The sequence below is a fragment of the Periplaneta americana genome, chromosome 7, assembly GCF_040183065.1.
Source record: "Periplaneta americana isolate PAMFEO1 chromosome 7, P.americana_PAMFEO1_priV1, whole genome shotgun sequence".
Lineage (NCBI taxonomy): Eukaryota > Metazoa > Arthropoda > Insecta > Blattodea > Blattidae > Periplaneta > Periplaneta americana.
The window spans coordinates 77522560-77549211 of NC_091123.1; the positions used below are offsets into that span (position 1 = coordinate 77522560).

At 35.3% G+C, this 26652-nt stretch overlaps 1 protein-coding gene across 5 annotated transcripts in view; it reads right to left on the bottom strand.

Annotated features, from left to right (window-relative positions):
- LOC138703217 (POU domain protein 2-like) overlaps positions 1-26652 on the bottom strand; it is a 2136291-nt gene that overhangs the window by 50508 nt on the left and 2059131 nt on the right. For all 5 annotated transcript variants that reach the window (XM_069830922.1, XM_069830923.1, XM_069830920.1 and 2 more), the window contains one exon: positions 5706-5821. In XM_069830922.1, coding sequence (XP_069687023.1) covers positions 5706-5821 — 116 coding nt within the window. The remainder of the gene's footprint in view (positions 1-5705; positions 5822-26652) is intronic.

Genomic DNA, 26652 nt, shown 5'->3' on the forward strand with positions numbered 1-26652 from the left:
ATCAACATGCCGACCTGCAGTATGGTCTTGGTTGTGTCGAAAACTAATAAATGCCTCTCACACGGACAACCCGAACGACGTTCGAAGGATGGTACTTCAACTGGAAATGCCCACCCACAGCAATAAATTCGCACTAACATGGATAATTATGGGATACTTACACTACATGATCAGTGACAACAATCCAACGATAGCTGGACTACAAAAGTTACTAATGGAAGCTGAAAGGAAACTGAGAAGAAAAGGACGTAACAATTTGTTAATAATTGAAAATAAGAAAAACATTCTTAGTATATGAAAATAAAACTCAGGAATTTGTATAAAAAGATATGGCGATTATGTGAATAATTTACGTTATTAATTCTACTCTGTTAATATATAGGCCTATGTATATACATGTATCTTTTAAATTGCTACCATATTAACGGTAGGTGTAGTTTCCAAAAGTTATTTTTGTAAATAGTGATGGAAGCCTCCAAAAATGATTTAAGATCGAATATATTTTAGTATTACAGTATTTGGTTTCATATGTTCATATACTGTCAAAATAAATGTCATAGTTTGGCAGATTTTATCGTAGTACAATCTTAAAAATGTTTTGTTTTTTTTTTTATATTTTTTTATTATTATTATTTTTTCTCTTTTCGTGTGTGTGTGTGTGTGTGTGTGTGTGTGTAATGTCATAAAATAATGTTTATTATGTAATTAATGTGTCACAAGATCTCAGGTATTATAGTGTAAATAGTGTTATATAACTCATGTCATATATCATGTAAAAATTGTACGTGATAAATAAACGTGTAAAAAAAAAAGTCAAGCAGCCTTGAATCGCCACAGTTGTTTATACCTGACTGCACATTTATATACTTTGACAACTGTTATACATGTATAAACAATCCAATAGCCTATTTGAAACATCATCTCTACCTTTCAGTGTATAATAATCCGTTCCCCAGTCTTTATTTAATCACTAGGCCCTTATTAAGAGGCTAGGAATTTTCTTTTCTTATGTTTGAGATCAAGTGTGCAATCTCAAATAAAAAGATATTAACGTTATGTTTTATGTTTCTTAAAATGCAAATTTATTTGAGAATTGTTTTTTTTTCTATTTATATAACCAAAGATAATATCATACAATAGAACCAGAACATTTTGATAACTATGATACTGTTTTGTTTTGCCTTTTTGTCTCATTTAAACATATTTAATGGTATTTATTTCAATGATGTATGTTATTCAAAGTTACGAAATCTTTCCACGCCGATCAAATGCTATTTCGAGAATGATGAGCGAGATTCGAAGCGCACGAGAATGACGATACGAGACTCGAAAGACAAATGCAACGAACATAGCGAGCGAGAGCGGCAGTTGGTTTTGTTCATTTCTAGTCGTCATATCCCAGTCAAGAGGTGAGTTCCTGTAGGGGCTTCGGTGTCTCTATATACAAATCCATGAGTCGTCCACAACTCATCACCACTGCATCTATCTATCTCTGGACACACCACGAGTAATAATTATTGTGGAAAAAGGTGATTCAACGTCAAACAGTACAGGGGATGTCGTGCTTTTCGAATCGGAGATGGTAACAAAAGGGGGATTGTGGAGAATGTTAGTGGAATGATGAGGGAAAAACGGGAGAACCCCGAGAAAATCTCTACAATTTTAGCTTTGTTCACCAACTCCAGCATTGCCGAGATTTTAACTTTGGTCCTCGGTCTTCGTAAGCCAGGGCTTTGCCTATTGAGCCACTAAAACGGCATTAGGACTATCAATGAATACATGATACTTTTCTTAAATAACCATTAAACAGCGGAAACTTGCGCATAAGAAGAACTGTTATGTGTGAAAACAGGCTTAAAGATCTTAATTTATGACGGTGACAACAAGATGATGATTTCCATAAAGAAGGGAAGTTGTTAACATATAACTGTAGAAATAAATAAACAGCAAATACAAATCGGATTTACCAGAAACTATACGAATTTTTCAGTCGAAAGCCAGTAGCTGTCTTAACTGAACTTAAAAAGGCTCCTCTTTGTGTAGAATGGTGACGTAAGTGTTGTGAGAAATTTGTAAAATTGGGGGTGATAGGGGAAAGGGGAAAACAGCGAGAAATTCATGTAGTTTGAGTCTCGAGTGAAGCAGCGACTAATAAAACACCTTTCCATTATAGTTCCCTGGGCTTTTTTGCTCATACCGTTTCTTTCCTGCTTACGAAAACAAGAACAGATCAAGGAAGATGAATCGAAGAACAATTGAAGGAGGGGAAATCTAAGGAAGCGATCATTCAACAATTCCCAAACGCCCTCAAACCAAAAACTTTTCCACCATATTTCCTGGCCAAGGGTTCTTGAAGGCAAAAGTGTTCTAAGAAACAAAACGGAAGGGAAATACTTGTAAAATATTTTTCATGCTCTGTAGCTAGAATAATCGAATTACCAGCATTAATATCTGGCACATTTAATTTCATGATACTACATAAAGTGGTTAATTTAATTGCAAAAGAAATTTTACAAAGATTTGTTTCCAATATGGTCAGTTAGTTATGAATGGTCATGCGTCCACCTTTTCTACCAAATGCCTCCACAATATTTTTCCTTATCTTAGTAAATTACGATGTAAATATGCTGGGACAACCTGAAGAAATAGTATTTCAAATCGTTACAATTTCGGCCATCAGTAGACACATACGTATTTAAATTATTATTATTATTATTATTATTATTATTATTATTATTATTATTATTTTATTTCAGATAGTTGAACGTAACTGTCTAAAAATGGATTTAGTATCCATCTTATAACTGTCGTAATGTTTCGAATGTGTTCCGAAAAATACTCAAAAAGCTGTTGTTTAAAATTGTGTAAACTTAACTCAACAAACTCAGTATTTGCTATATCACACATAAATTTTTTCAGGAGTTATTTAATGCACTGGAATGCATCACATTCCTTCTTATCAATTGACGTAGACCAGAAATCAAGTCTCTGTATAAATCCTTTGATTTTATCCATGGTTGTTGTTATAATGTTAATATCTTGACTTTGCATCGTACTATTCAAAATGTTTAGATGTTTGAAAGAAGGCTATTAGAAATGATCTTCATGTAATATTTCAAGTCATTATTGTACTATATTTTTCTATTTCAGTTGTTCTTTGGGTGGTTTCCACTAATTTTGAGTAAAACTTTCATTGTTTTAGATTTCACAGGGATTTGTATTTTTCGAATGGGGCTAAGTACCCTAGCAGTTCGGTAGAGCGAGGTTGCATACAAAAGTCTCAAACAAAAATGGATCGCGCCTTAAGAAAGTTTGGGAACCTCTGCTCTAGATCCATTCCATTATACTCTATATTGGACTTCGTTCTAATTGTCTTCATTTCGTAGTCTGTCACATCTTGCATTCGCCACTATTTTTCACAACACTTTCATCTCATTGCTCTTAAGAACTTTCGTTCTTGAAATATCTGTTCTTTCTTTTTTATTTTACTCAATGCAGTTGTCATGGTTGTTTTGATATCTTTGTAAATCTTGATTTTTGTTTCTTGCGCATCTTCATGTTAAATAATTTAAGTCAGCCATATATCCTTATTCTTCATTCGTTTGCATTATCATTCATTTTAAGCTCCTGCATTTATAGATTGTATTAACACCAATGTGGTTGAAATTCGTATTTCTTAATTTATTTTCCTACAATTTTATTTTACATCTTTACTTAGTTTTATTACTGTATATTTTTATATTATAATTATTCTGCTATCTGAGTTGAAAATGACTCAATAATTACCACCAACACCACCATCATCATCGTCTTCGTCGTCGTCGTCATCACCAGTTCGTCTCCACAACAGCAAAGATTAAGATTGCAGCAAACTGGTCACTACTATTCTTCTTGGTCATCCAGCACTTCGCTTTCCTTTCGATAGGCTAAGCGTGTTGGTTCCATCCTCAGCACATGTTCATGCCATCTTTGTGCATATTTTTCTATTATTTCCAGGAGACTACATATTTAACTCTTCTCTAATACCTATTTACATTTCGCAATGCTCTAGCTATGTGCTGCTATCAGCCTTACAAGTTTCAATTCATCGGTTTCTATTTTTTTTTTCTGTTGTGATATTAAGATTCCATGTTTCTGATCCGTAGATCAGTGTTGTCATAGTCATTACTCTACAGAACTTCAGTAGTCTTTGTTACTGTTTTACATTATGTTTCTTTTAGTGTTATTATGAATTTTATTGCTGAAATTTGGGAGTTTGTATGTCAGTAATTTATTCGTATGATATTATGTATCTAGATATGTCAGTAATTTATTCGCATGAAATTATGTAGGTATGTTAGCAGTTTATTCGTATGAAATTGTGTGTAGATATGTCGGTAATTTATTCGTATGAAATTACTATGTGGGTATGTTAGCAGTTTAACAAGATCAGCATCAGCAATAAATGAAGAACATGAGGAAATGAATGAGATAACAAAAGAGATTGGACACGAAATTAATATTGATAAAACAGTATTTATGAATACGTCAAAAATTAAGATAAGAACAGAAGAAAATAAGATGGTTTCTATTGGCTCAGAGCAATTTAAGGAAAGTAATGAGTTTAAATACTTGGGCTCAGTGGTTACATGGAACAATGATTGCTGTAAAGATATAAAAGCTAGAATTTCAGCAGGGAATAGATGTGATTATACCTTAAGCAAAGTCAGGAAAACAAGATCTAAGCAGACAAAATTATTAATATACAAAACAATAATTAAACCCATAGTGGTTTATGGATGTGAATCATGGACCATGACGGAACAGCAACAACTTAGAAGATGGGAAAGAAAAATTCTGAGAAAGATTTATGATCCTGTTAAAAGAACAAAATAATTGGAGAATCCATAGTAACTTGGAATTAGAACAAGTATATAAGGAAAAATTAGAAGACTTGAATGGGCAGGTCACTTAATTAGAATGGAGGACGAAAGAATGGCGAAGATGATCTTCACTGGAACACTGGAGGGAAGGAGAGATAGGGATCGTCCCAGATTGAAATGGTTAGACTGTATTAAGGAAGATTTGAGAAAGTGAGAATAAGGAGACGGAGGAATAGGGCAGAGGACAGAAGTGGTGGGGCTGTTGTTTCAAAGGAGGCTTTAGCTAAACTATAAGAGCTGTATACCAAAAGAAGAAGAAGAAGATGTTAGTAGTTTATTCGTATGAAATGATATGTATAGATATGTCAGTAATTTATTCGTATGAAATTATGTGTGTAGATATGTCAGTAATTTATTCGTATAAAATTATGTGGGTATGTTAGTATTTTATTCTTATGAAATTATGTGTGTAGATATGTCAGTAATTTATACGTATGAAATTATGTGGGTTTGTTAGTAGTTTATTCGTATGACATTATACAACCAAAATAATTAAACTTGTTTACCTCCTCTATTCGTTTGTCAACAATTATCATCTTTGCTGTTAGAGGAAAGTAATATATTTCCCCTGAAACTCATGACTTTCAGTTCATACGTACATATTTTCAAATTAAATTCTGTTGCTGTGACAATTTTAAACCTATAGGGCACGTTGTAAATCCTCTTCTGTACGATCTGATGTTAGGTCAGTAGTGTCAATTATTTTGTTCTCAAATTTTGTCATAAATATAATAACAAAGGTAATGTAAACCAGTAACACACGCCAATCTTTATTTTACTCACCAGGTTGAGGGCTTCTCTGTCGGAGTCCATGGAGTCCCCATCCTGGGCGATGTCTGCCGCGACGTCACTACTGATACTGTGATCATCGTTGCTGACGTCACCGTTCAATCCAGCATCTGGAATCACAAGCGTGGGTGTTAAAATTTCACAATTTTTCAATTGCTTTCAAATTTGACAGAATCCTTCAAGCTTGATTTTTTTTACACAGGTGCATGTTGAGAAATAAGATGTAGGATTGGAAATTATATAGCGGGCAGTTTGCATTTTTAATTAGCTTGCTTATAGCTCTTAGTTTCCGTGATGTTGAAGAGTGGCATGTTGAAAGTTATCACATTAATAGATTAATACTAAGTCATTAATGATACTATTTTATTATAGGGTAAAGGTTGGTAATATTGTGATAGTTCTTTTTGAGAATTTATTACAATTTTACTGAGTGAGAGAAGGACCGGTTTTGTGCAGAAACTTATCCACGAACATTCCCTTAATACGTTGACGCAAAAAACCGATCTTCCTCTCGCTCGGCTAAAATTATTGTAATAAATTCTCAAAAAGAACTGTCACAATATTATCAACCTTTACCCTACATATAATCGTCATTATAATTCGTTACATGGTGTACACAAGAATCAACCGATTTCGTTTTCATGAAGTCAGACGAGTAATAAATAACATCGATAGACATGAATGTATATCACAAATGATTTTCTCTTAAAGTAACTATTTTAATATAAATATAATTTTAATGAACATTGTAGGATAAATGAATTCAACGTGATCTGCCGCAGTATTCTTCTTGGAAGTACTTCATATACATATTATTCCACCTAACTTCGTAATACAGTCAAATTCAATGTCATATATTTTATGAATGTAATGTTTTCATCTGAATAACGTTTGAAATATATTTTATTATAATACAGAGGAGCAGAGTATCACAAAATATTTTTCTTTAAGTCATTATTTTCATATAAACATTATTTCACCTTGCTTCCTAATACAGTCAAGTTCGATATAATAAATATTTTATAAAGGTAATGGTTTTTATATGAATATTATTTAAAGCATATTTTATAATACAGCCGAATAGAATATCATATCTGACTGATCAAACTAATTATTTTCAAATAAATACTGTATTATCTCACTTCGTAATACAGTCAAGCTAAATACCATTACATTATTATCATTATTATTATTATTATTATTATTATTATTATTATTTATTAGTATCTGGTATGCTTTGTCTACTGCCAACCTCAAAATTTGAGGAAGCAATAAAATAAAATATAGTATTCATGTGACTAACATTTGAAACATATTTTGTACTAGAGACGATTAGAATCTCATAATTTTTTTTTCAAAGTGGTTATTTTCAAGTACATAGTAGTTTACCTTACTTCGTAAGACAGCCAAGTTCAATACCATTGTAGTATATTATGCAACGAGCCTATTATGGTAGTAATTAAGACGCATAGGACTGTTTTTATTCGACCATAATTAAATGTCTAACTTTTGAGTTTTTTTCAAATATCTTACCTTGTTACTTTGCTGATAATGAAATGATAACCATGAGTGTATTTTCAGCGTGTTCTCTACTATTGCTACAGATGGCAGGCACGAACCATGAACGTCTTTTCAGCGTGTTCCCGAGTAGTGCAACAGATGGTAGGCACGGAGCACTAATCTTTGTCATTAAGGTACAGTTACGTCACATGTAATGAACATATTATAGTATGGTCGAGCAAAATATTTTAGAAAAGTAATCGTTTTCAAATGACTAAGATTTAAAATATATTATTTTATAATACAGAATATCATCAAGTAATTCTCTGATTAAAGTAATTATTTTAAAATAAATATTATTGTACCTTACTTCGAAACACAATCGAGTTCAATATTATTAGGTGCACATATTTTATGAAAGTAGTGGTTTCCATATGAGTAACACTTGAAATATATTTTGTAATACAGATGAGCAGAATGTAATATACCATATCTCTGACAGTAACTTTTAAGTAACTAGTATGTAAACTTAATATTAAAATGCGCGTTAAGACAGACTAACAGAATATGACCTATGATAATATTTTGTCTGAAGGTAAATATTTTCGTACTAGTATGATTTTAATGAACTTCGTAGGGCAGACGTGTTCAATATCAAAAACTAATTTTCTGGAGTTAATGATTTGCATGTAAATTGTATTATATAAAACGAAAGAGTATGCCATTTTTAACTTTTATTCCGAAAACACTGTAAGACGAATTCAATACAATTATTTTTTTTTTCTAAAAGTAACGGATTTCGTAAAAATATTTTACAGCACTTCGTAAGGCATTTGAGTTCACTACTATCAAATATTTTTTAAGAAAGTAATTATTTACATATGAATAACATCTTATATGATGCAAATGAGTAGAATACTATAAAATATTTCTCTGGAAGTAGCCATTTTCTTTCTCATACATATTCCTTCAATCTAGTCTCATAAAACATGAGCAGAGTCCACACCTGTGGAGTAACGGCTAGCACGTCTGGCCGCGAAACCAGGTGGCCCCGGGTTCGATTCCCGGTCGGGGCAAGTTACCTGATTGAGGTTTATTCCGGGGTTTTCCCTCAACCCAATTTGAGCAAATGCTGGGTAACTTTCGGTGCTGGACCCCGGGCTCATTTCACCGGCATAATCACCTTCATCTCATTCAGACGCTAAATAACCTAAGCTGTTGATAAAGCGTCGTAAAACAACCTAGTAAAAACAAAAAACATGAGCAGAATATCGCGTTCGTTTTCCCGAAAGCGATTATTTTGATGCAAATATTAACTTTAAGTAGAATTACAAAATAGAGGAGTCGAATATTATAAACATATTTATTTAAAATAGCCAATTTTAGCCTTTATAAGTATTTGGTTAAACGAGCCCTGAGGTAGTTCCTTCCCATTTCGCTTCCATACTTTCAGATGTCTCCTCTGTAATATCAACGTAACTGTCCACACCTGTGGAGTAACGGTCAGCTCGTCTGGCCGCGAAACCAGGTGGCCCGGGTTCGAATCCCGGTCGGGGCAAGTTACCTGGTTGAGGTTTTTTCCGGGGTTTTCCCTCAACCCAATACGAGCAAATGCTGAGTAACTTTCGGTGCTGGACCCCGGACTCATTTCACCGGCATTATCACCTTCATATCATTCAGACGCTAAATAACCTAGACGTTGATACAGCGTCGTAAAATAACCCAATAAAATAAATCAACGTAACTTTGATGACATTACTAAAGTTTCACGCTAGTGTACACTCAGGATATGTCTTGCATATAAGAATCCGTAACAGGTTAGGTTAGGTTAGTTGAGATTTTATTATATCTTGTATATACAAATCTGTGACAGGTTAGGTTAGGTTAGATTAGTTTAGGCTTTTATTATGTCTTGTATATACGAATCACTGCATGATCTGCAAAACTTGGTGATTTTTGTTTAGTGATGTTGTGAGCGTAATGGCCGACGTGGAAAACGAAGTTACAATATAGAAATTCTGTGTCTATTTTATTATTATTTGTTGTGCTTCACCGTATTTCAGTGGTGCTTGAATGAGTTTTACGTTCTTCACATTACATCGCATCATGTGTTTTATGTCCCTACGTTCCTTTCCTTCACTAGAAATCACAAAGTTTGCACTTCCATTACCACGCACCTCTCATTTCATCCGTAATTTACTACATTTCCGAACAATTTCCTTTCCTTGATAATTTCCATATAAAATCCTTAACTATTGAAATCTATCTTCGCAAGAAATCCCTTACAAATAATTCTACCATTTTCACTTCCAAAATCACCGGAACTACCTCAACGCTCGTTTTTCTCACAAAACTTACTTTTCAAGACAAACTAGTCTAATACTGAAAATATTTTCTCTAAAAATTAATTATTTTCTTGTTATTATTATTTCCAAACCCATTTATAAGACAAGCAACTTAAAAACCTAGTAAAATACTGTAGTACTTACAAGTATTGTTGATGACAGCCAAACAGGAATATGCATTTTGTAATAACTGGAAGTTCATTAAAGCGCCACAAGCGTATAACTACACACAGTTCCGCAGTATCGCAGTTTATACATTTGGCCCACGAGTTGACGCTGCTAGGGGTTATTCCAGGAAATTCATTTATTCAGTATTCTCAATTTCCGAGGTTGGTAGGAAGGGGAAGAAGTGTGTTAGCGAGGTTCAGGGAAGATTTTTTTAAAGTATACAGGAAGGGTGGTTTGAAAAGCTGACAGACCATCATGGATTCCATTGGGGAGTGGGAAGCATCCAATAAAAACGTGGCAGCCTCTTCTTTGTACGAATTGTGAAGTCAATTCTTGCCTACAGTTTAGTAAATTATTGCAAGCTACTATGTCAAGGGCGGCCGAACAATAAATCATTGGACAAGTTATTTTTTATAGCAACCGCGATGCGGGTCTGGATAGAGGGTGCCGCAGTGGTGGGGACACAAGGAGCCATGCCGGTTAAGAAGGGGGTTCTTGTGCCTTTGTTGTGCATCAAGATGTTGACACCGCGTGGTAGGGGAAGAAATTCACGTTGTTATCACGAGTGATTTAATTTGAACTATCTTTGGAAAATTTTTGTGACAATTTATTTCCCATTATGGATAATTAGAAATATTAATATTGTTTCGTTTTACAGAGTAATGCTATTATATACCAATGCCAACACAACTAATGCCAATATTAAAACCGTTTGGATCTCCGACTGTTTCTCTTTCAACTCCATTTTTCTTCTGCTATCATTATTATTTTCTACTTATTACTGTTTTCGTATCAGATAAACAATGTTCCCTGTATAAATGATCTCCATTCCACAATAGTTATTTTGTACCGGTGAAATGAGTCCGGCGTCCAACACCGAAAGTTACCCAGCATTTGCTCATATTGGGTTGAGGGAAAACCCCAGAAAAATCCTCAACTGGGTAACTTGCCCCGACCGGGAATCGAACCTGGGCCACCTGGTTTCGCGGCTAGACGCGCTAACCGTTACTCCACAGGTGTGGACCATTAAACATATTTCGCTATTATAAAACGACTAATATCCAAGAAAATAATGTAAAATATTTTTTTATCTATCGTTAGAATGTAGGGTAAAGTTGCCTAATTCCGTGATAGCCCTAATTCCGTGATACGTTTCTCTCACTGAATGTCATAAGGATTGGGTATCTTGCTAGGAAGTTCACCGATGTCTCAAAAGTAGGCGAAAGATGCAATTTTCAAGAAAGATGTCTGGCGCTATGGTCGAACGTAAAGCTTTGACTGACATTCAATTTAAAAAAAAGGATCACGGAATTAGGCAACTTTACGCTACATAATTTTGGAAGAAATGTAAGGTTTAAATGTCAGGAAATCAATTCAGAATCTAATGAAATTAGTAGGAACTAAGCTATAGTAGGAGATCGATCCATTGCATTGTGGTTGTTTAGTCCAGTGGTATTCAATCTATGGTACACTTACCCCAGGGCCACACTCCACTGATTACGTATGTAAAAATGCTGACATATTTATTTTATTATACTTGATAAATTATTGCATTAGGTCTATATTATAGTTTCCTTTGCGATATCAATTCTCGTTTTTCCTAGCTTGAATACTTTTTTACGTAAATAATTACTATTATTATTGCATCAATAACTACTGTATAATAATAATAATAATAATAATAATAATAATAATAATAATAATTTATTTTTAGTACATCAGTCATAGTCTTTTATTAATTCTTATATAATTGTTATGCAATTTGGGGTACAAATATATTTTGAGAGTACGCTAGCAAAAAAGATTAGATGTCACTGGTTTAGTTAACTGTCCAAAGAAAGGTTGAACCTCATAAGTGACACCAATAACGCATCATTCATGAAGCAACTGAACCAGGAGATAATGGGGTAGGGTGGTCAGTTTCTTTTCCCCTCCATTGCATACATCGGTGATTCCAGATATATACAAACAACTGTTCTTCCTCTAACATATATCGTCAAGTGAGATGTACTGCCTGATATTAAGGAATTAAATGAAGGGTACAGAACCATAGTGGGCCAAACGCCATTTACTAAAACCGTAGAAAACAAGGGTTAAAATGAAGTTATTACCACAATTCAAAAGAAACATATAGTAAGTAATATGAAGTGTACACATTAAAACTAAATGATATATAGATAGTATTCACTTAACTTTAACCCTTGCTTTCTCCGTTTTTAATAAATGGCACTTGGCCCACTATGGCTCTGAACCCTTCAAATATCGAATATTGTATTATCAATTAATTTTTAAACGCGGTACTTCATGTGTAAAATGCAAATTAATACAGAGTGAGAGAAAAGCCAGTTCTCATTGGAGTACTGTAGTACTATCTATCAGCTGTGAAAGTGGGAGAGAAATCTCCTTTAGTGTCTTGCTAAGTTACAGGTTAGTACCATTCGTTCTAACAATAAGGTTACTCAAATTGCTGTTAGTAAATGTTTTATTCTTGTACTTTGTCATTACTTGCTCTTTCTATTAAGAAGAAACATAATTTATTTGAAACAATAATTCTGGAAGATATAATATGGACTCTGCAGTTTTAATTGTTACTTTTGAAGAAATTGTATAAAGTTGCTTTTGTCTAAATTAAGAATTTTGCGTTATTCATTTATTAAATTACAGTAATAATAATAATAATAATAATAATAATAATAATAATAATAAAAATAATGTGCATAATTCTGAGGTAAAATGATTTAAAGTACTGAATTTGAACGACATACGTCCAGTAGTTCAGAAAATTGCCGCATTATAGAGAAACGGTATGTCAAAAATCAATTTGTTGATATCATGAGATGCTAAAACACGTATTTCCGTGAAAAAAATGTTAAGCTTAGCAAAATGTTGCCTTCATACGTCTTGTAATGGGACAATAATAATTCCCAACTAATAGTACCGGTATCGAAGAAGACAGAAGAATGTGACCACATGCTTAGTGTTGCTTACGAAGCGGAACAACGACGATCACCAACAAAAAGCAGAAATGGGCTTGTGTTGTTAAATCATAACAAATCCATAAAACGACTGTTTAACTGAAGTATGTAAGTGCCTGACGAATCAACGTGTGTGTATCCATATACTGCAAGAGATGCGCCACGGTTACCACAACTGATCTCCGACATGGTACAAAATGCACCACGACTTCCAGGCCGAGATAGTGTTACGTGCGCCTCGATTCCCAGCTCAAGATAGTGTTAGTTGCGCCAACGCTTCATAAATGTCTAACGACACATATCATTTCTCTTCCCACTTAACCAAACTTAGGGCTGGTTACGAAATTACGTAGGTGTAATTAAAATGATTGGTCAACGCACTTCATCAGTATTGTTTGAAATGCTTTAGGGAATATTTTTTGTTCCTATTTATTGTCATTTATTATTAATATTTGTTAACTTTAAAGCATCTATTTTTATAAGTTGACTTTTTAAGAAATTCTGTTCGTCTTATTCTATTTTCATCGTAGTCTTCTTTCTGCATCATCATAATTCACTTGTACTTGTCACAGATTTCACGAATTCTTCTCACTGTTATACACGTATGCTGAAGATTGCTTCGCATTTTAAGGTTTAGAATTTTAATAGGGTGTCAGTCAAGAAAACTATGTTGGGGTGGTTATGATAAAAGGAAGAACTGAGTTTCCAATGGAGCGATTCTACGACACTTGTGGGTTCTCTCATCTCTACACAGTGTACATTTGCCCACATTCTGGAGGGGAAGAGGGAACTTAGCGCCTGGAGAAATATAGTTCTGGAATATGTAATAGCAAAAGGAATCTACTCTGTCTCTTTCTGGTGTACAAACCATCAAGTCGTTTGTGAAGTCATCAGTGTCTTCAATTTGTAGAATGCTGGGTAACTTTCGGTGCTGGACCCCGGACTCATTTCACCGGCATTATCATGTTCATCTCATTCAGACGCTAAATAACCTAAGATGTTGATAAGGAGTCGTAAAATAATCTACTAAAACAAAAGAAATCAATTTGTAGAAATGGAAGTTCAAAAGTAGTCGTGGCGCACTTAGATAATATACCCTGACGTTCAAAGATATCTGACGCTACTAATCGATAGTGATCGATAGTGTAGTAAGTGTGGCTTCTTTAGTTATTACTTCTATGAATAGATGGCGAAGGTAATAGTCAGTGTTGCTAATCGTGTATAAAATATATATCTGATTTATAAATAATTAATGCTTAATCTACATCATCATTTTCCCTGACACTTTTTAACAGCTCCAATAATGAGAACTAGCGGAACTCTTTCAAAATTTGTCAATTTTTTTATATATTTGGTTTTGAGTTATCCCGTGGTTGGAAAGTTCGCTTACACGATCATAAAATCGTTGGTCGAATATCGTTGAACGCCAGTGTACCTGCAGTAACTGCTCTAGTCTTGAGGCGCTGCTGGATTGTTTACCAATGCATATTTCAGGATTAAAACTTCCATCGTGGCGCACATGATAGCCTATACACCCGAGAAGAGAGCCAACCAATTCTTCAGAGGATAGTTGAAGTGACAATTGATCAGACATTTTCTGAACATGTACGAAATTGTCTAAGAACTTTTTCTGCGATTATTTAGCTTCACTGTAACTACGAGTTGGCTAAACTTGTATATAAAATGTGTCTGTGGCGTAATACAAGAACAACCAACCTCAATTTTTAATTTATTTTGCAAATGGCTAGTACATGACCAATGAAGTCATTGACTACACAAACAAACAACGAAAACAGTACAATAAGAAAATTACAGCTAACTGAAACAACACATTTTCATCCTGGCTTCCCAGTAATTGTCAACTTCGGAGGAGTGGAGGGCTGGACCATTTCCCAGGTGATGACGGTCCATCTCTTCATTAAGATTACAGAGCGTACAGTTTGGGGACTGCATTATCCCAATGCGATTTAGATGTTTGCCCGGAATATCATGTCCGGTAGAAAAGCGGAATATGGCGACTGCTGATCTTCTAGGACCATCAGGGGTGTTAAATATTTTGTTTCCCAGTGGTGTTGAGATGGTGCGTCATTTAGTTCTTGAAAGAATTTAATTTGAAGAGGATTTTTAATGTAATGCTTCACTGAAAGGTAAGACATTGGTTTGCAGGGGGGGGCTGCTTGATAAGGACACCCCTCTTAGCTAAGGCATCTGGTTGTTCATCCATTTTGTCATAAAACTGAGGAAAGTTGTGCAATCACCTGAAAATACTCTGTACTTTTATTTGCAAGAACAGCCGAAGTCGGTAATCTTGAAAGACTGCTTAAGTGCTATAGGCAGCTTAAATTAAAGAATTAGTTACATTTATAATCAACATTAATAGTCCAGAGTGTCAGCTTACTGAGAATCACATTGGTTGTTATTTTTTATACAAACTGAACAAAGCTAGATTTTTCATAAAAACTGAAAAAAGCTAGAGGACTTCAACATTTTTAGTAACTTTTGAATAACTCTATAGATTACGAAAGTTGATGCAAATGAAAATAAGCTCAAATCCAATAATATTAAAGTTTATACTGAATTACGAACACAATCGAAAAGTGTGAAAAATGAAATAAGCAATTATGATGACGGAACAGGAAGATGCATATCAATAATGAATCAAGAGGACGATTACAATCATTAAAACCTCTGATAGTCTCAAAGTATCTCGAGTATGAATGCTGAAGGAGACTGTCTGTAAAATCTCGCAGAGTGCCTGCAACCCCAGGTCACATATAACGGCTGGTTCTCAATAAATCGGGAACGGAAACGACAACGAGAACAAGAACGGAAATAATGTTAAAATAAATGTATTTAAATGAGAGCATTCACAATAGTTAATGCTCACAATCTATTTTAACATTATTTCCGTTCTCATTCTCGTTGTCGTTTCAGTTCCCGGTTTATTGTGAACCAGCCATAACAGATTGATCAGCCTAATGTACTTTCAAGGCAACCACTTTGATCAATTTCACTATGCTGCCATCTAGCGACTGCAAAAGAAGTCACGTTATAACCCTTTTGGAATTGCATGGAGCATGGATATATATAACCTGCAACTTAAAACTGCAAACTGCCAACGTTTGAAGTTCGCTTGCTCAGTGGCATGGTGCACCGTCATTAGAAGGATTCTTATCTCACAACCCCTTAAAGCAGAACGAATCTTCTTCAATGGACTCCCTTCAGAAGCTGCTGATGTCACAGTGGTGCGTCCTAGCTATTTGTGTAATGACGGGAAATATGCAGCTTCGGAGGGTGAAGATGGTATAAAAATTACAGGGGCAGAAATTGGAATATAAGCACAAGTGGAAAGAATGGAACAGTGTCAAGAATGATGAATGGCTCGGAGGGTGAAGCGAGGGATGCAGAAGTCAGTGATGTAACATTACACAAAACAGAAGATTAACTTGAATCCAGTCGAAGATCTTATTCCAGCTTACTCTCATTCATGGGATCGAATCCCGCGTAGGGGCTGGATGTTTATCCGTTGTCAATGTGATGTAGATCCCACTGTATTTTGTTACTTTTGTTAAGTGGATAATTGCGTTAAGGTGACCCCACGCTACGGGTGTCCTGTCACTTATCCGTGTAATATCGAGTCATCATCATCATCATCATCATCATCACCATCATAATAATAATAATCACACAAGATATTTATTAAGTTAGGATGTAGATTATCCGAATCCTAATTAGGTCTACACTGATCCTTCTACCCCTTTATATGGCGTTCAATATACCTCGAACCCCCGGCCAGGTCGTGATGGAATTTGTGATGGACAAAGCAGCCATCGCTTAGGATTTTCCTTGGGTTACTCCAGCGTCCTTTCATCATTCTACCAAAACTCTCCACTTCACATACATTTCTCCGCTTTCATTATCATCTCCGTTTATTTCTCCCATTTCGGGTTTGCGACCATTGCAGTGTCGGCTGCTGGCCGCTACAACACTTGGATCACGTGGTAAGTGGTCATTAGTTGCTGGTGGTGGTGCTATGTACCGTAGACTCTCCTGGGCTCACGGTGATGTCTATGTGAAAAGCGCCTCCGAGTGGCACAGATTAAGCTTTTCAAAGAGATGCAGGAGTCAAGCTGGCCATCTACAACGTGTTTCAGAATAACTACCGGCATTCCTATTTTTTAGATGTGATAGAGGGCAAGTAATTAAACATTAAAGAAAAAGGTCGGTTTCCTGCATGTTCGATGTTTGTTGCTAATGAATAAAAATAACATTTAAGATATAGGTAACTATAAACAAGACATTTTCTTACACTAAAATTATAGTGTTAACATGAGACAACGTTATTAAAGTTTTTTGTTCGTTGGACTCTGCTGTATCAGCCGTATAAGTTTGTCAGTTTATATCTTTTGAATTCTATAAGCGTAAGAAACGACATACAAGAATGTATTTTTACTTCCTAGCTGAAAAATTTTATTATTATTTTAATTTAATACATCGCACTAACAAAGATTTCCTGAATTACATAACTACACTTTCTATAAGGCTTCAAAAATCGTATTGATTTATTATTTTGAACTTAGAAAGCCTGCTTTCTGGAAATGATTCGTTATCAGAAACAATTACTTAGTAATCCGAACATGGGAGGGGTGATAGTAAAGGATAAAGTGCGTAAGATTGACTGGTATAGAGTTGTTAGCAAAAGAGGAGGCGATACTAAGGAACATGCTACTGGAGCTAAATGACAGCCATGAGCAGTATGGGATGAAGATAAATGCAAACAAGACGAAGACCATGCTTATCGTAATAATAATATAGAAGGTAAACTTGCGAATTCGAATGGGCTGTACTATAAGAAGTAACGTGAACTGCTGCCAGAAAGTCAAAAAGAGATTATCAATGGCACAGGAAGCTTCTAATATAAAAAAGAGAATCTTCTGCGGACCTCTGGAAAAATAACTAAGGAAGAGAGTAGTGAAATGCTTTATGTGGAGTGTGGCATTGTATGGGACAGAAACATGAACATTGCGAACTGAAGAGAAGCGACTACAAGCACTTGAAATGTGGATGTGGAGAAGAATGGAGCGTGTGAAATGGAGAGGCGTAATAAGAAATAAAGCTGTGTTGTAAAGAGTAGGTGAAGGAAGAATGATGCCGAAACTGATCAGGAAGAGAAAAAGGAATTAGTTGGGTCATTGGCTGAGAAGAAACTGCTTACTGAAGGATGCACTGGAAGAAATGGCGAACGAAAGAAAAGTTGGGGTAGAAGAAGGTATCAGATGATAGATGACATTAAGATATTAGGCCTATACAGAGCTTTCATTTCAAAACTTCCCAGTCCAAATAACAAATTATTTAAATTGAATTCAATTCGAACACAAAACACGTCAATTTAGATATTGAGGGAGAAGTCTGAAACCAGGATTAATTGCATTTTAGATTTCAACTTCTCCACCCCTAGTCACCACCACTTTTAAAATTCCAAACGGCACCCCTAAATTTTTATACTTAAATATGAAAGTATTTAATTGCCGGATCGATACCCGGCTCCGGAACAATTTTTCCTTGAAATTATTCAGTAGTTAATTGTTTATTAATTTAATTAATTTGTTTTCTATCGTCGCCTGGCAACCTGGATTGTTGTTATTGTTGATTAGAGCTGGAGAAAATAAAGCTTCCAAAACGTATTGAGCATTTCATGTATAGTTGTATTTGTGTATTAAATTATTTTAAAATGGTGTACACCCTTCAACAGAGAACATAAATCATCCTTATTGATTACATTTAGTAAATTACACAAAATAAACTGTGTTTTCATCCTACAATCAACTGATAACAAAAATACAGGTTTCCAGGCGACGATAGAAAACAAAAGATGCGAAAACAAATGAATGAGGTGTATAAACAATTGAACGCTCTTTCATATTTAAGTATAAAAATATAGGCTGTCATTTGAAATTTCAAAGTGAGGTGGGGCTGGGGCTGGGGGGTAAAATCTAAAATGCAAGTAAACCTGGTTTCATATTCCTCCCTCAATATCTAAATTGACGTGTTGAATTCAATTTAAATAATTAGTTATTTAGAATGGGAAGTTTTGAAATGAAAGCCCTGTATATCATATGCGGAAATTAAGAGGAAGGTGGAAAATAGGAAAGATTGGAAAATGCTGGGTTTGCAGTGAAAGACCTGCCCTTGGGCAGAACACTATGAATGAATGAATCCTAAAATAAATTTGGAGTAAAATATTTCACTACTTAACAACTTCAATTTTTAACAGTATTCTAGCAACTTTGTATGAAAACTGAGAGCTCAGGAATAAAACAACTGAAAGCCCTATCTTCATTTGCGTTTCTTATGTGAGAAAGACACAACGATTAAACAATTTCCAAAACATAAGACCGGGAAATGACTTTAATTTTTATACAACAATTATTGCCAATTGGACCAGCTACATTTTTGTACGACAGACGAGTATTTTTCCCGGAGAGCGATAAAAGAAGGAATGCGCTATAAACAAAACCAGCCTTCCCTTTGAAACAAGCGGCTTATAAAAACAACTGGCGGCCTAATGGGGTTGATTTAAGTGCAGGGGGACAAACTTCTTTTTTATGGCGTACCAGTTGATTCTGCGCAGTGGAGGGGTTGATTGACACGTGGGCAGAACGCAAAGAGGGGTGAGGAGCTCATGCTAATAGCGATTGCTGTGGCTATCGTTTTGTTTTCATGACGTGATAATATCATACCGGTAATAGATTTCATCTTTATAACCTGTGAGGGGTGCAACTGGTGGCCGACGTTAATTAGTGATTGCAGAACTAACACGTGTGCTGTGAGGTGATTCCATTTCTATTCATTCATATAAAGTAAATGTCCATAATTACAATTCCCCATGCCGCAAACAGATTCATTAATGTAGTTTATTCTCTAGTCAAATACAGCTTTGGACCAAGAGTATTCAAGGCTCTTTAAGCGTCAAGAAATAATAGTTTAAATATTGTTCTTAAAATTCATAACAAATTGTAGATTATTAGAAAAGTAACATTCCCGATATGAAGCGAGCTACAAAACTGCTGACATCGTGTGTTATGCGGTACACAAGCCTTATTCTTTCTTTTCAAGGATCGGATCGTTTACCAGTTCCGAGACTAAATGATCAAAATTTAAAATTGGGGACCTGAATTATTGACAAACATCCCAAGCTCAATACCTATTTAAGGGGAGAGGATGGTGAAATTTCTAATTCCTTACATTTTTGTTTAATATTTTCAATTTTTTTTGGTACGTCACATTTAAGAAAGTGAAACCTTAAACTCGTTGCCAAAAGTGTTTGAAAATTAAAGGGGGGCCAAATTTAACAAAAAAATCCTCGCATTGGTATTCACTAAAATTGATATAACTCAGCCAGTTTCTGAGATATTCACACAATTCTTTCACCATATTACTCACAAAAAGTAATGTACAAGTTGTCTAGATTGTATTTTTAATATTTCACCTGGGTACAATAATACAAGCTTATAAATATGATTAATTATTATTTTATGGTCAGTGATTTGCATATTGGAAATTATTTTTACATATACATAAAATATCAAAATTTTAATCTAGGCAAAAGTTGACTTATAGTCTGCTAAAGATGTGTTCAAAGTTTTATGAATTTTCCTTTAGTGGCTCCTGAGTTATATCCATTTTTGTAAGTACCGTGTCTGAAAATCAAACTTGCGGGAAGTCAACAAACAACAGCATGCCATTTAACCCTTTGCAGCACAAATTAATTTTTTATGTTTTTCACATCATGGATCATAACAAAGCTTCGATAATTTTTTTTCAACATTTTAACTCTGCACATAATTTCAAAACATAGATGGCACCTCTATGTATACTCAAGAGGTGGTTCCTTGGTGGAATATCTGTGCCATAAAATTTAGAAAGAAAGAAAACAATGGTTCTTCTGAACAACCACTATGCTGCAAAGAGTCCCAGCGCGCAGGCCATTTCAAAATGGCTACTAATGATATTCAATCGTGCAAGATGGTGAATAAAATAATACATATTTTGTTCTACACATATCAAAGAACAGTTTAGGCAATACTAGGGCCTTGATTCAACTCTTTTTTATAAAGAATTTGACTTTTTACCTCACATACGTTAGCCTATGTTTTGCACATGCTATCATTCGGTAAAAAAAATATATATCCCGAGTCCGATTCTAAGTCCTGTTTTTAACCATACAAATATATATTTCAGTACTCTTATATGGAAAGCCTATATATTTTTTATACTATCCTGAAAACTTTACTTCAATGGGCTTTGAATGTTTGACAATTCAGGTCTTCAATCGTTTCTCCATTTCTTTTTGTATGTTCAGTATTCCGTCTTGCTACAGGATTATAAAAATGTTCTTGCCATTGCAGACATTTAGGGAGGATTCTTTCAACATCATTATACCTTTTCATTTGATGTGACATCTTCTAGCATTACTTTTGTATTTAAATGTTGTAATATATAAGCCAAACTAAGTATGATATATAGGGTGTAAAAATATGATACAAGGCTCGGTGATAGGTAGATGGGTACCATGTGATCATATTTTGCTAATAAAACCATGTCCAGAAACGCTTTGTTTACTTGCTAGCGTCTCTGAAATGTGGAGGAGGACAAGTTAGGAAAAGTGAAATTGCACCCATGTCCAGAGACTCTTCGTTTAGAATCTACGAAACGGGAGGGGGATGACTTAGGTAAACAAACCATTCAAATTTCGGTTCAAACAAGTTACATGGTTGAGCTTTTTTCCGGGATTTTCCCTCAACCCATTAAGAGTAAATGCTGGGTAACTTTCGGCGCTGGATCCTGGACTCATTTCGCTGGCATTATCACCTTCATCTCACATTAGATAACTACAGCAGTTGATACAGCGTCAGAAAACAAACCAAAAAAAACTAGAGCCCGCTGTCGTCGAAAATCAACGTTCTGCCAACTGAGCTACCAGGCAGTTCACCTTAGTTCCACATTTTTGGCTCATTGTATTCATTTGTAGATATGAATGTGTTTCAGCCGAAGTGTGTGACGTCACGAATCTTACACAAAGGCTTATGTAACATGACGATGGCCTCAGTACAGGCCTTGAAAATAAAATGATGTTGACAGTGATTTAATTGTAGGTTATATATGCATAAATACTTTCTGGATTATTTTTAATAGATCCATTTACCTTTACTTTTTAACTTTGCTCTAGAATATTCCATTAGGAAAGTCCAGGAAAACAGGGAGGGTTTGGAATTGAACGGGTTACATCAGCGGCTGGTGTGAATATGTTAGGTGAAAATACAGAAACTATTAGGAAATACATGAGAATTTTACCTGAAGCAGGTAAGGAAATAGGTTTGGAAGTAAACCCCGAAAAAACAAAGTACTGTACTGTATATGGTTATGTCCCGTGACCACAATATAGTATAAAATGGAAATATAAAAAATTGTAAATCTATCCTTTGAAGAGGTGGAAAAATTCAAGTAACTTGGAAGCAACAGTAACAATTAATATAAATGGCACTTGACAGGAAATTAAACGTAGAATAAATATGGGTAATGCCTGTTATTGTTCGGTTGAGGAGCTTTTATCATCCACTCTGCTCTCCAAAAAGCTGAAAATTAGAATTTATAATACAGTTATATTATCGGTTGTTCTTTATGGTTATGAAGCTTGGACTCTCACTTTGAGAAAAAAAACAGAGGTTAAGGGTGTTCGAGAATGAGGGGCTAAGAGGGATGAAGTTACAGGAGAATGGAGAAAGTTACACAACGCAGAACTGCACGCATTGTATTCTTCACGTGACATAATTAGGAACATTAAATCCAGACGTTTGAGATGGGCAGAGCATGTAGCACGTATGGGTGAATCTAGAAATGCATAGTGTTAGTTGGAAGACCTGAGTGATAAAGACCTTTGGGGAGGCGGAGGCGTAGATGGGAGGATAATAGGTTTGAGGGAGGTGGGATATGATGCTAGGGATTGGAAATCTTGCTCAGGATAGGAACCGATGGTGGGCTTATGTGAGGGCGGCAATGAACCTCCGGGTTCCTTAAAAGTAATTTGTAAGTAAGAAAGAGTCGCTTTACTCTATAACCCACAGTCAAACATCCCACCTCTTCCTGTGACAATGTCGTCTCTCTTCCGAGAGGTAATACTCGTAAATGTCTCAGAACTATTCTCGAGGCTTCCCTGTGAGGTAGTGATTGTCGTCATAATTTTATTCTCGCTACAACCGTGTCTTTTTCATCAGCATTGTGTTTTTGTACAGACTACCTCTTCCAGTCCCATAATTACCGATTCTAGGAACTTCTGTGATCTTGGTTGTTAGGCTGGTCACAGCTTCACTAATTAAGGAAGCGCTTGTTAATCCATTACCGCGTCGGTCCGTCCGTCCGTCCGTCTGTACGTCATCTGTCTGCAGGTGGGAACGGACGGCACGATCTCTCTCCCCAGCATCCCCGGGGGCGAGTCACTCTCTGGATGATTATTGATAAATTATTGATCAAGTGGTGGTGGCGCCCCTTCTCGGCCAAGTCGCCACATTCGAGGGGTTTGACCAACTTATTCCATGTGCAGTTTGGAAGGGAGCAAAGAATTCCGGCTGCCAAAAAATGTACAGTCCGAGCAACAAGTTGATAACCTGCGCAATCTTACTCCCGTCTGTGATAATAAGAAGAATACGTACTTTGGACGGTTTAGCGGGATAGCGGACCAATTCGACCTCTCATAATGCATATTTCTTACCAAAAAAGACGGTTTAGCAACTCTTTCTTTCGCTGTGTTTATTAATGTGCACATAAAAAGTGACAGAGGATTCATAGCATCCCTGTAAATTACGTTTTTATTTATTTTAGTAGGTTATTTTACGACGCTTTATCAACATCTTAGGTTATTTAGCGTCTGAATGAGAAGGTGATAATGCCGGTGAAATGAGTCCGGGGTCCAGCACCGAAAGTTACCCAGCATTTGCTCATATTGGGTTGAGGGAAAACCCTGGAAAAACCTCAACCAGGTAACTTGCCCCGAGCGGGAATCGAACCCGGGCCACCTGGTTTCTCAGCCAGTAACGGTCAACGCGACTGTTACTCCACAGGTGTGGATCGTAAATTACGTGAAACGTCTATGCTCTCGGTTGCATGTTACTGTGACTTTTAAGGAATTGATTCCTATTTATAAGGATTATGAATATGTTTGAGAGTGAAATAAATTTAGTGCAATTTAGACCTACGTATATGGTTAGTGTTATGCAACAGCTACTATTACAACTGTCTTTACATGGATATTTATTAGGTTCTCATTTCTGTAGACATGTCTTCCAAAAAGAGGGTGCTTGTATTTTTATAGAGAGGATCTATTATTTAGTAAAATTGATATATCTGATTTCTGTCTTGAACACGATATTGAAATGTGTGGAATACAAGTTGGTTATGAGTAAAGCTCGGATTTCTAAGCACAATCAAACAGTAAAATAAGCGGGCAAATAAGCACGAAAATGGTGAAAATAAGCACCAAAAATAAGGAAAAAACTAATACACGGATAAATTATTTGTTTCGTACAACTCTTATTTTGCTGAAGGTTGTTGCAGTATACAAGGAAGGTCATCCTGAGATTTTCCTGTGTGAAGCTCCTGCGTCTGTCAGTGAAGAATGATTTGTACAGTGAAAAAGTTCTTTCGACGTCGCATGACGTCACAGGCGCATGTGAAAAACACCACAGTTCTTCGGTGAATGCCTCTTCAATACCTGTTTCTTCACCAGAAAGCTTTTTAGAAATTTGACAGTGTTTTGTAACCGGAATTTTTCTGTAATACCTGACTGAGTTTGTCGAACGCAATTTTTGCAACCCCATGTGTTCCTGAAGATAATGTTACCGAAATTTTTTCGTCTATCAGATAAAGTGAATGTTCCAAGGAATTATTTCGGGCTTTCAACTGCTTTAAAATTTCGGGTATTTTGGAGGAACGGTTATGGATGTACTGAGCCTTTTCTTGCATGCAGTTTTTAGCAAAACATTCGTGAGTTGTGGCAATGCTGACTGCATCTTCTGCAGTTAGGGAATTCAAAACATTTTTTACTTGACTGAAATGTTCCGCGTACTATGACACAGCCTGTAACCACATACCCCATCGAGTTAGACTGGCTGAGGAGGTAAAGACAAATTTGGAAGGAGTTCACGAAATTTTTGAATTCTAATCGGTGACTTTATAAACACTTTCTTCGCGCTGAAAACAAGAAGATCCACGTCTTTATACTGCCTAATCGCAGAAGCTTGGTGGGGAATCCCAGGTTCTCTCCTAATTACAACTACACAGTAGGCCTATTATTTCACAACATCCTAACATTGCTTTGTTACGCATTCGACTGAAGTTAATTTTTTATTAGCCAATAAAAAAAGGGAATCCGTGATAAATGACGGCTAGGAGTGAAATATGCACTTTTAAAACTATAGTTTTCAGTAAAATATGCTGTTTTAATTAAAAATAGTAAAATAAGTAAGCAAAAACTTTTTACTGCGAAATAAGCATTTATAAGCACTAACAAACAAAGTTAAAACTGCTTATCTAAGTGTGTCTTACGAAGTACAACCTTTCTGCTTACCTTTAAAAGTGTGGAAAAGAATATGCATTTTGTTTAGAAATCCGGGCTTTAGTTGTGAGATATCAAATTTAATTATCTTATGTGTTTATAGGGCGCCAATGGGAGATTATAAAAAAAATTACAACTTAGATTCATTATTGAAAAAGACCGTGGTATAGCACAAGAAAGTGAATGATGATGGTGATTTCTAGTGTTAATGATCAATGAGTTGTGAAGACGCCACGTGTTAATCTTAGTTTATCTAACGTTTCGGAATTTGTATTCCAAATGGCGGACGGTGTATTACCTTAAATAGACTTGGCAAACTAAGAATAAAAAGAGATCAACACTTAAAAGTAAAATTTATTTTTAAATTCAGAATACCCCTATATGCAGTTTACTTTGAAATACCCTACATACAAAAATTCCGAATATCCACTTCCGAAGTTGAACATATGTTGAAAAGATGACATTGTTAAAGATGAGACCATTGAAGGGCAAGAAAGGTTTATTTCTGAAAGAAAAAAAATCGCGGTAGTAGTTTTAAATATGGCATTGAAAGTGAAAAGATTCTGTTTGGAATTTTAATATAGAAATGCGTTAACTAATGAATTAATTACATAAATTAAAAGCCACCGACAGCTAATGCACCAAGGAACAAATAACAGGACTCAGACAGTTCATTCACTGAACACTGAAGGAGCGGAGACGAACTTAATGCAAGAGCGTGTGCACCTTCAATAAAATGAACTGAACGTTCGTGCATGTTATTTTAACGATGTTTCGGTTTCGATTATTCGGAACCATTTGTCACTTTCCTCAAATGAAATATGCGGAAAGATCATTTCTCTACTGTATAGAAACCATTTTCTTATATGATGTGATAGTTTACAGGAAGAATGGCATAAGATTCAGACGTCATATTGTACACTGAGTACTTTCAAATTTGTATGCTTCTTTTCTCGATTTGTTATAGAAAATTGTACACTTGCATTGATGTTATGTTGTACTTTTATGTTATGATCTGTATTTCACTACAATAGTTAGGAATATTGTGTCCAATAAATTCATATTAATATTCTACTCACTTACCTTCGTAAGTGCGCACCCACATACGCATACATTCCTTTAATTTATATATTGCGAGCAAATTATAATTATGGAAGCAGAAAATTTACACTTGAACCCTACATTTAACGTCCAAATTAAATCGTATTACGAAATATGCCATTTTAATCTATCGCTATATTTCCCGTTGAAATCACATCTTAAATTCGAAAAAAAATTATAATTTATGGCATTTAATGTTACACACCTCTTCCGTTTAATTTAAGTCGTAAATACAGAATGAA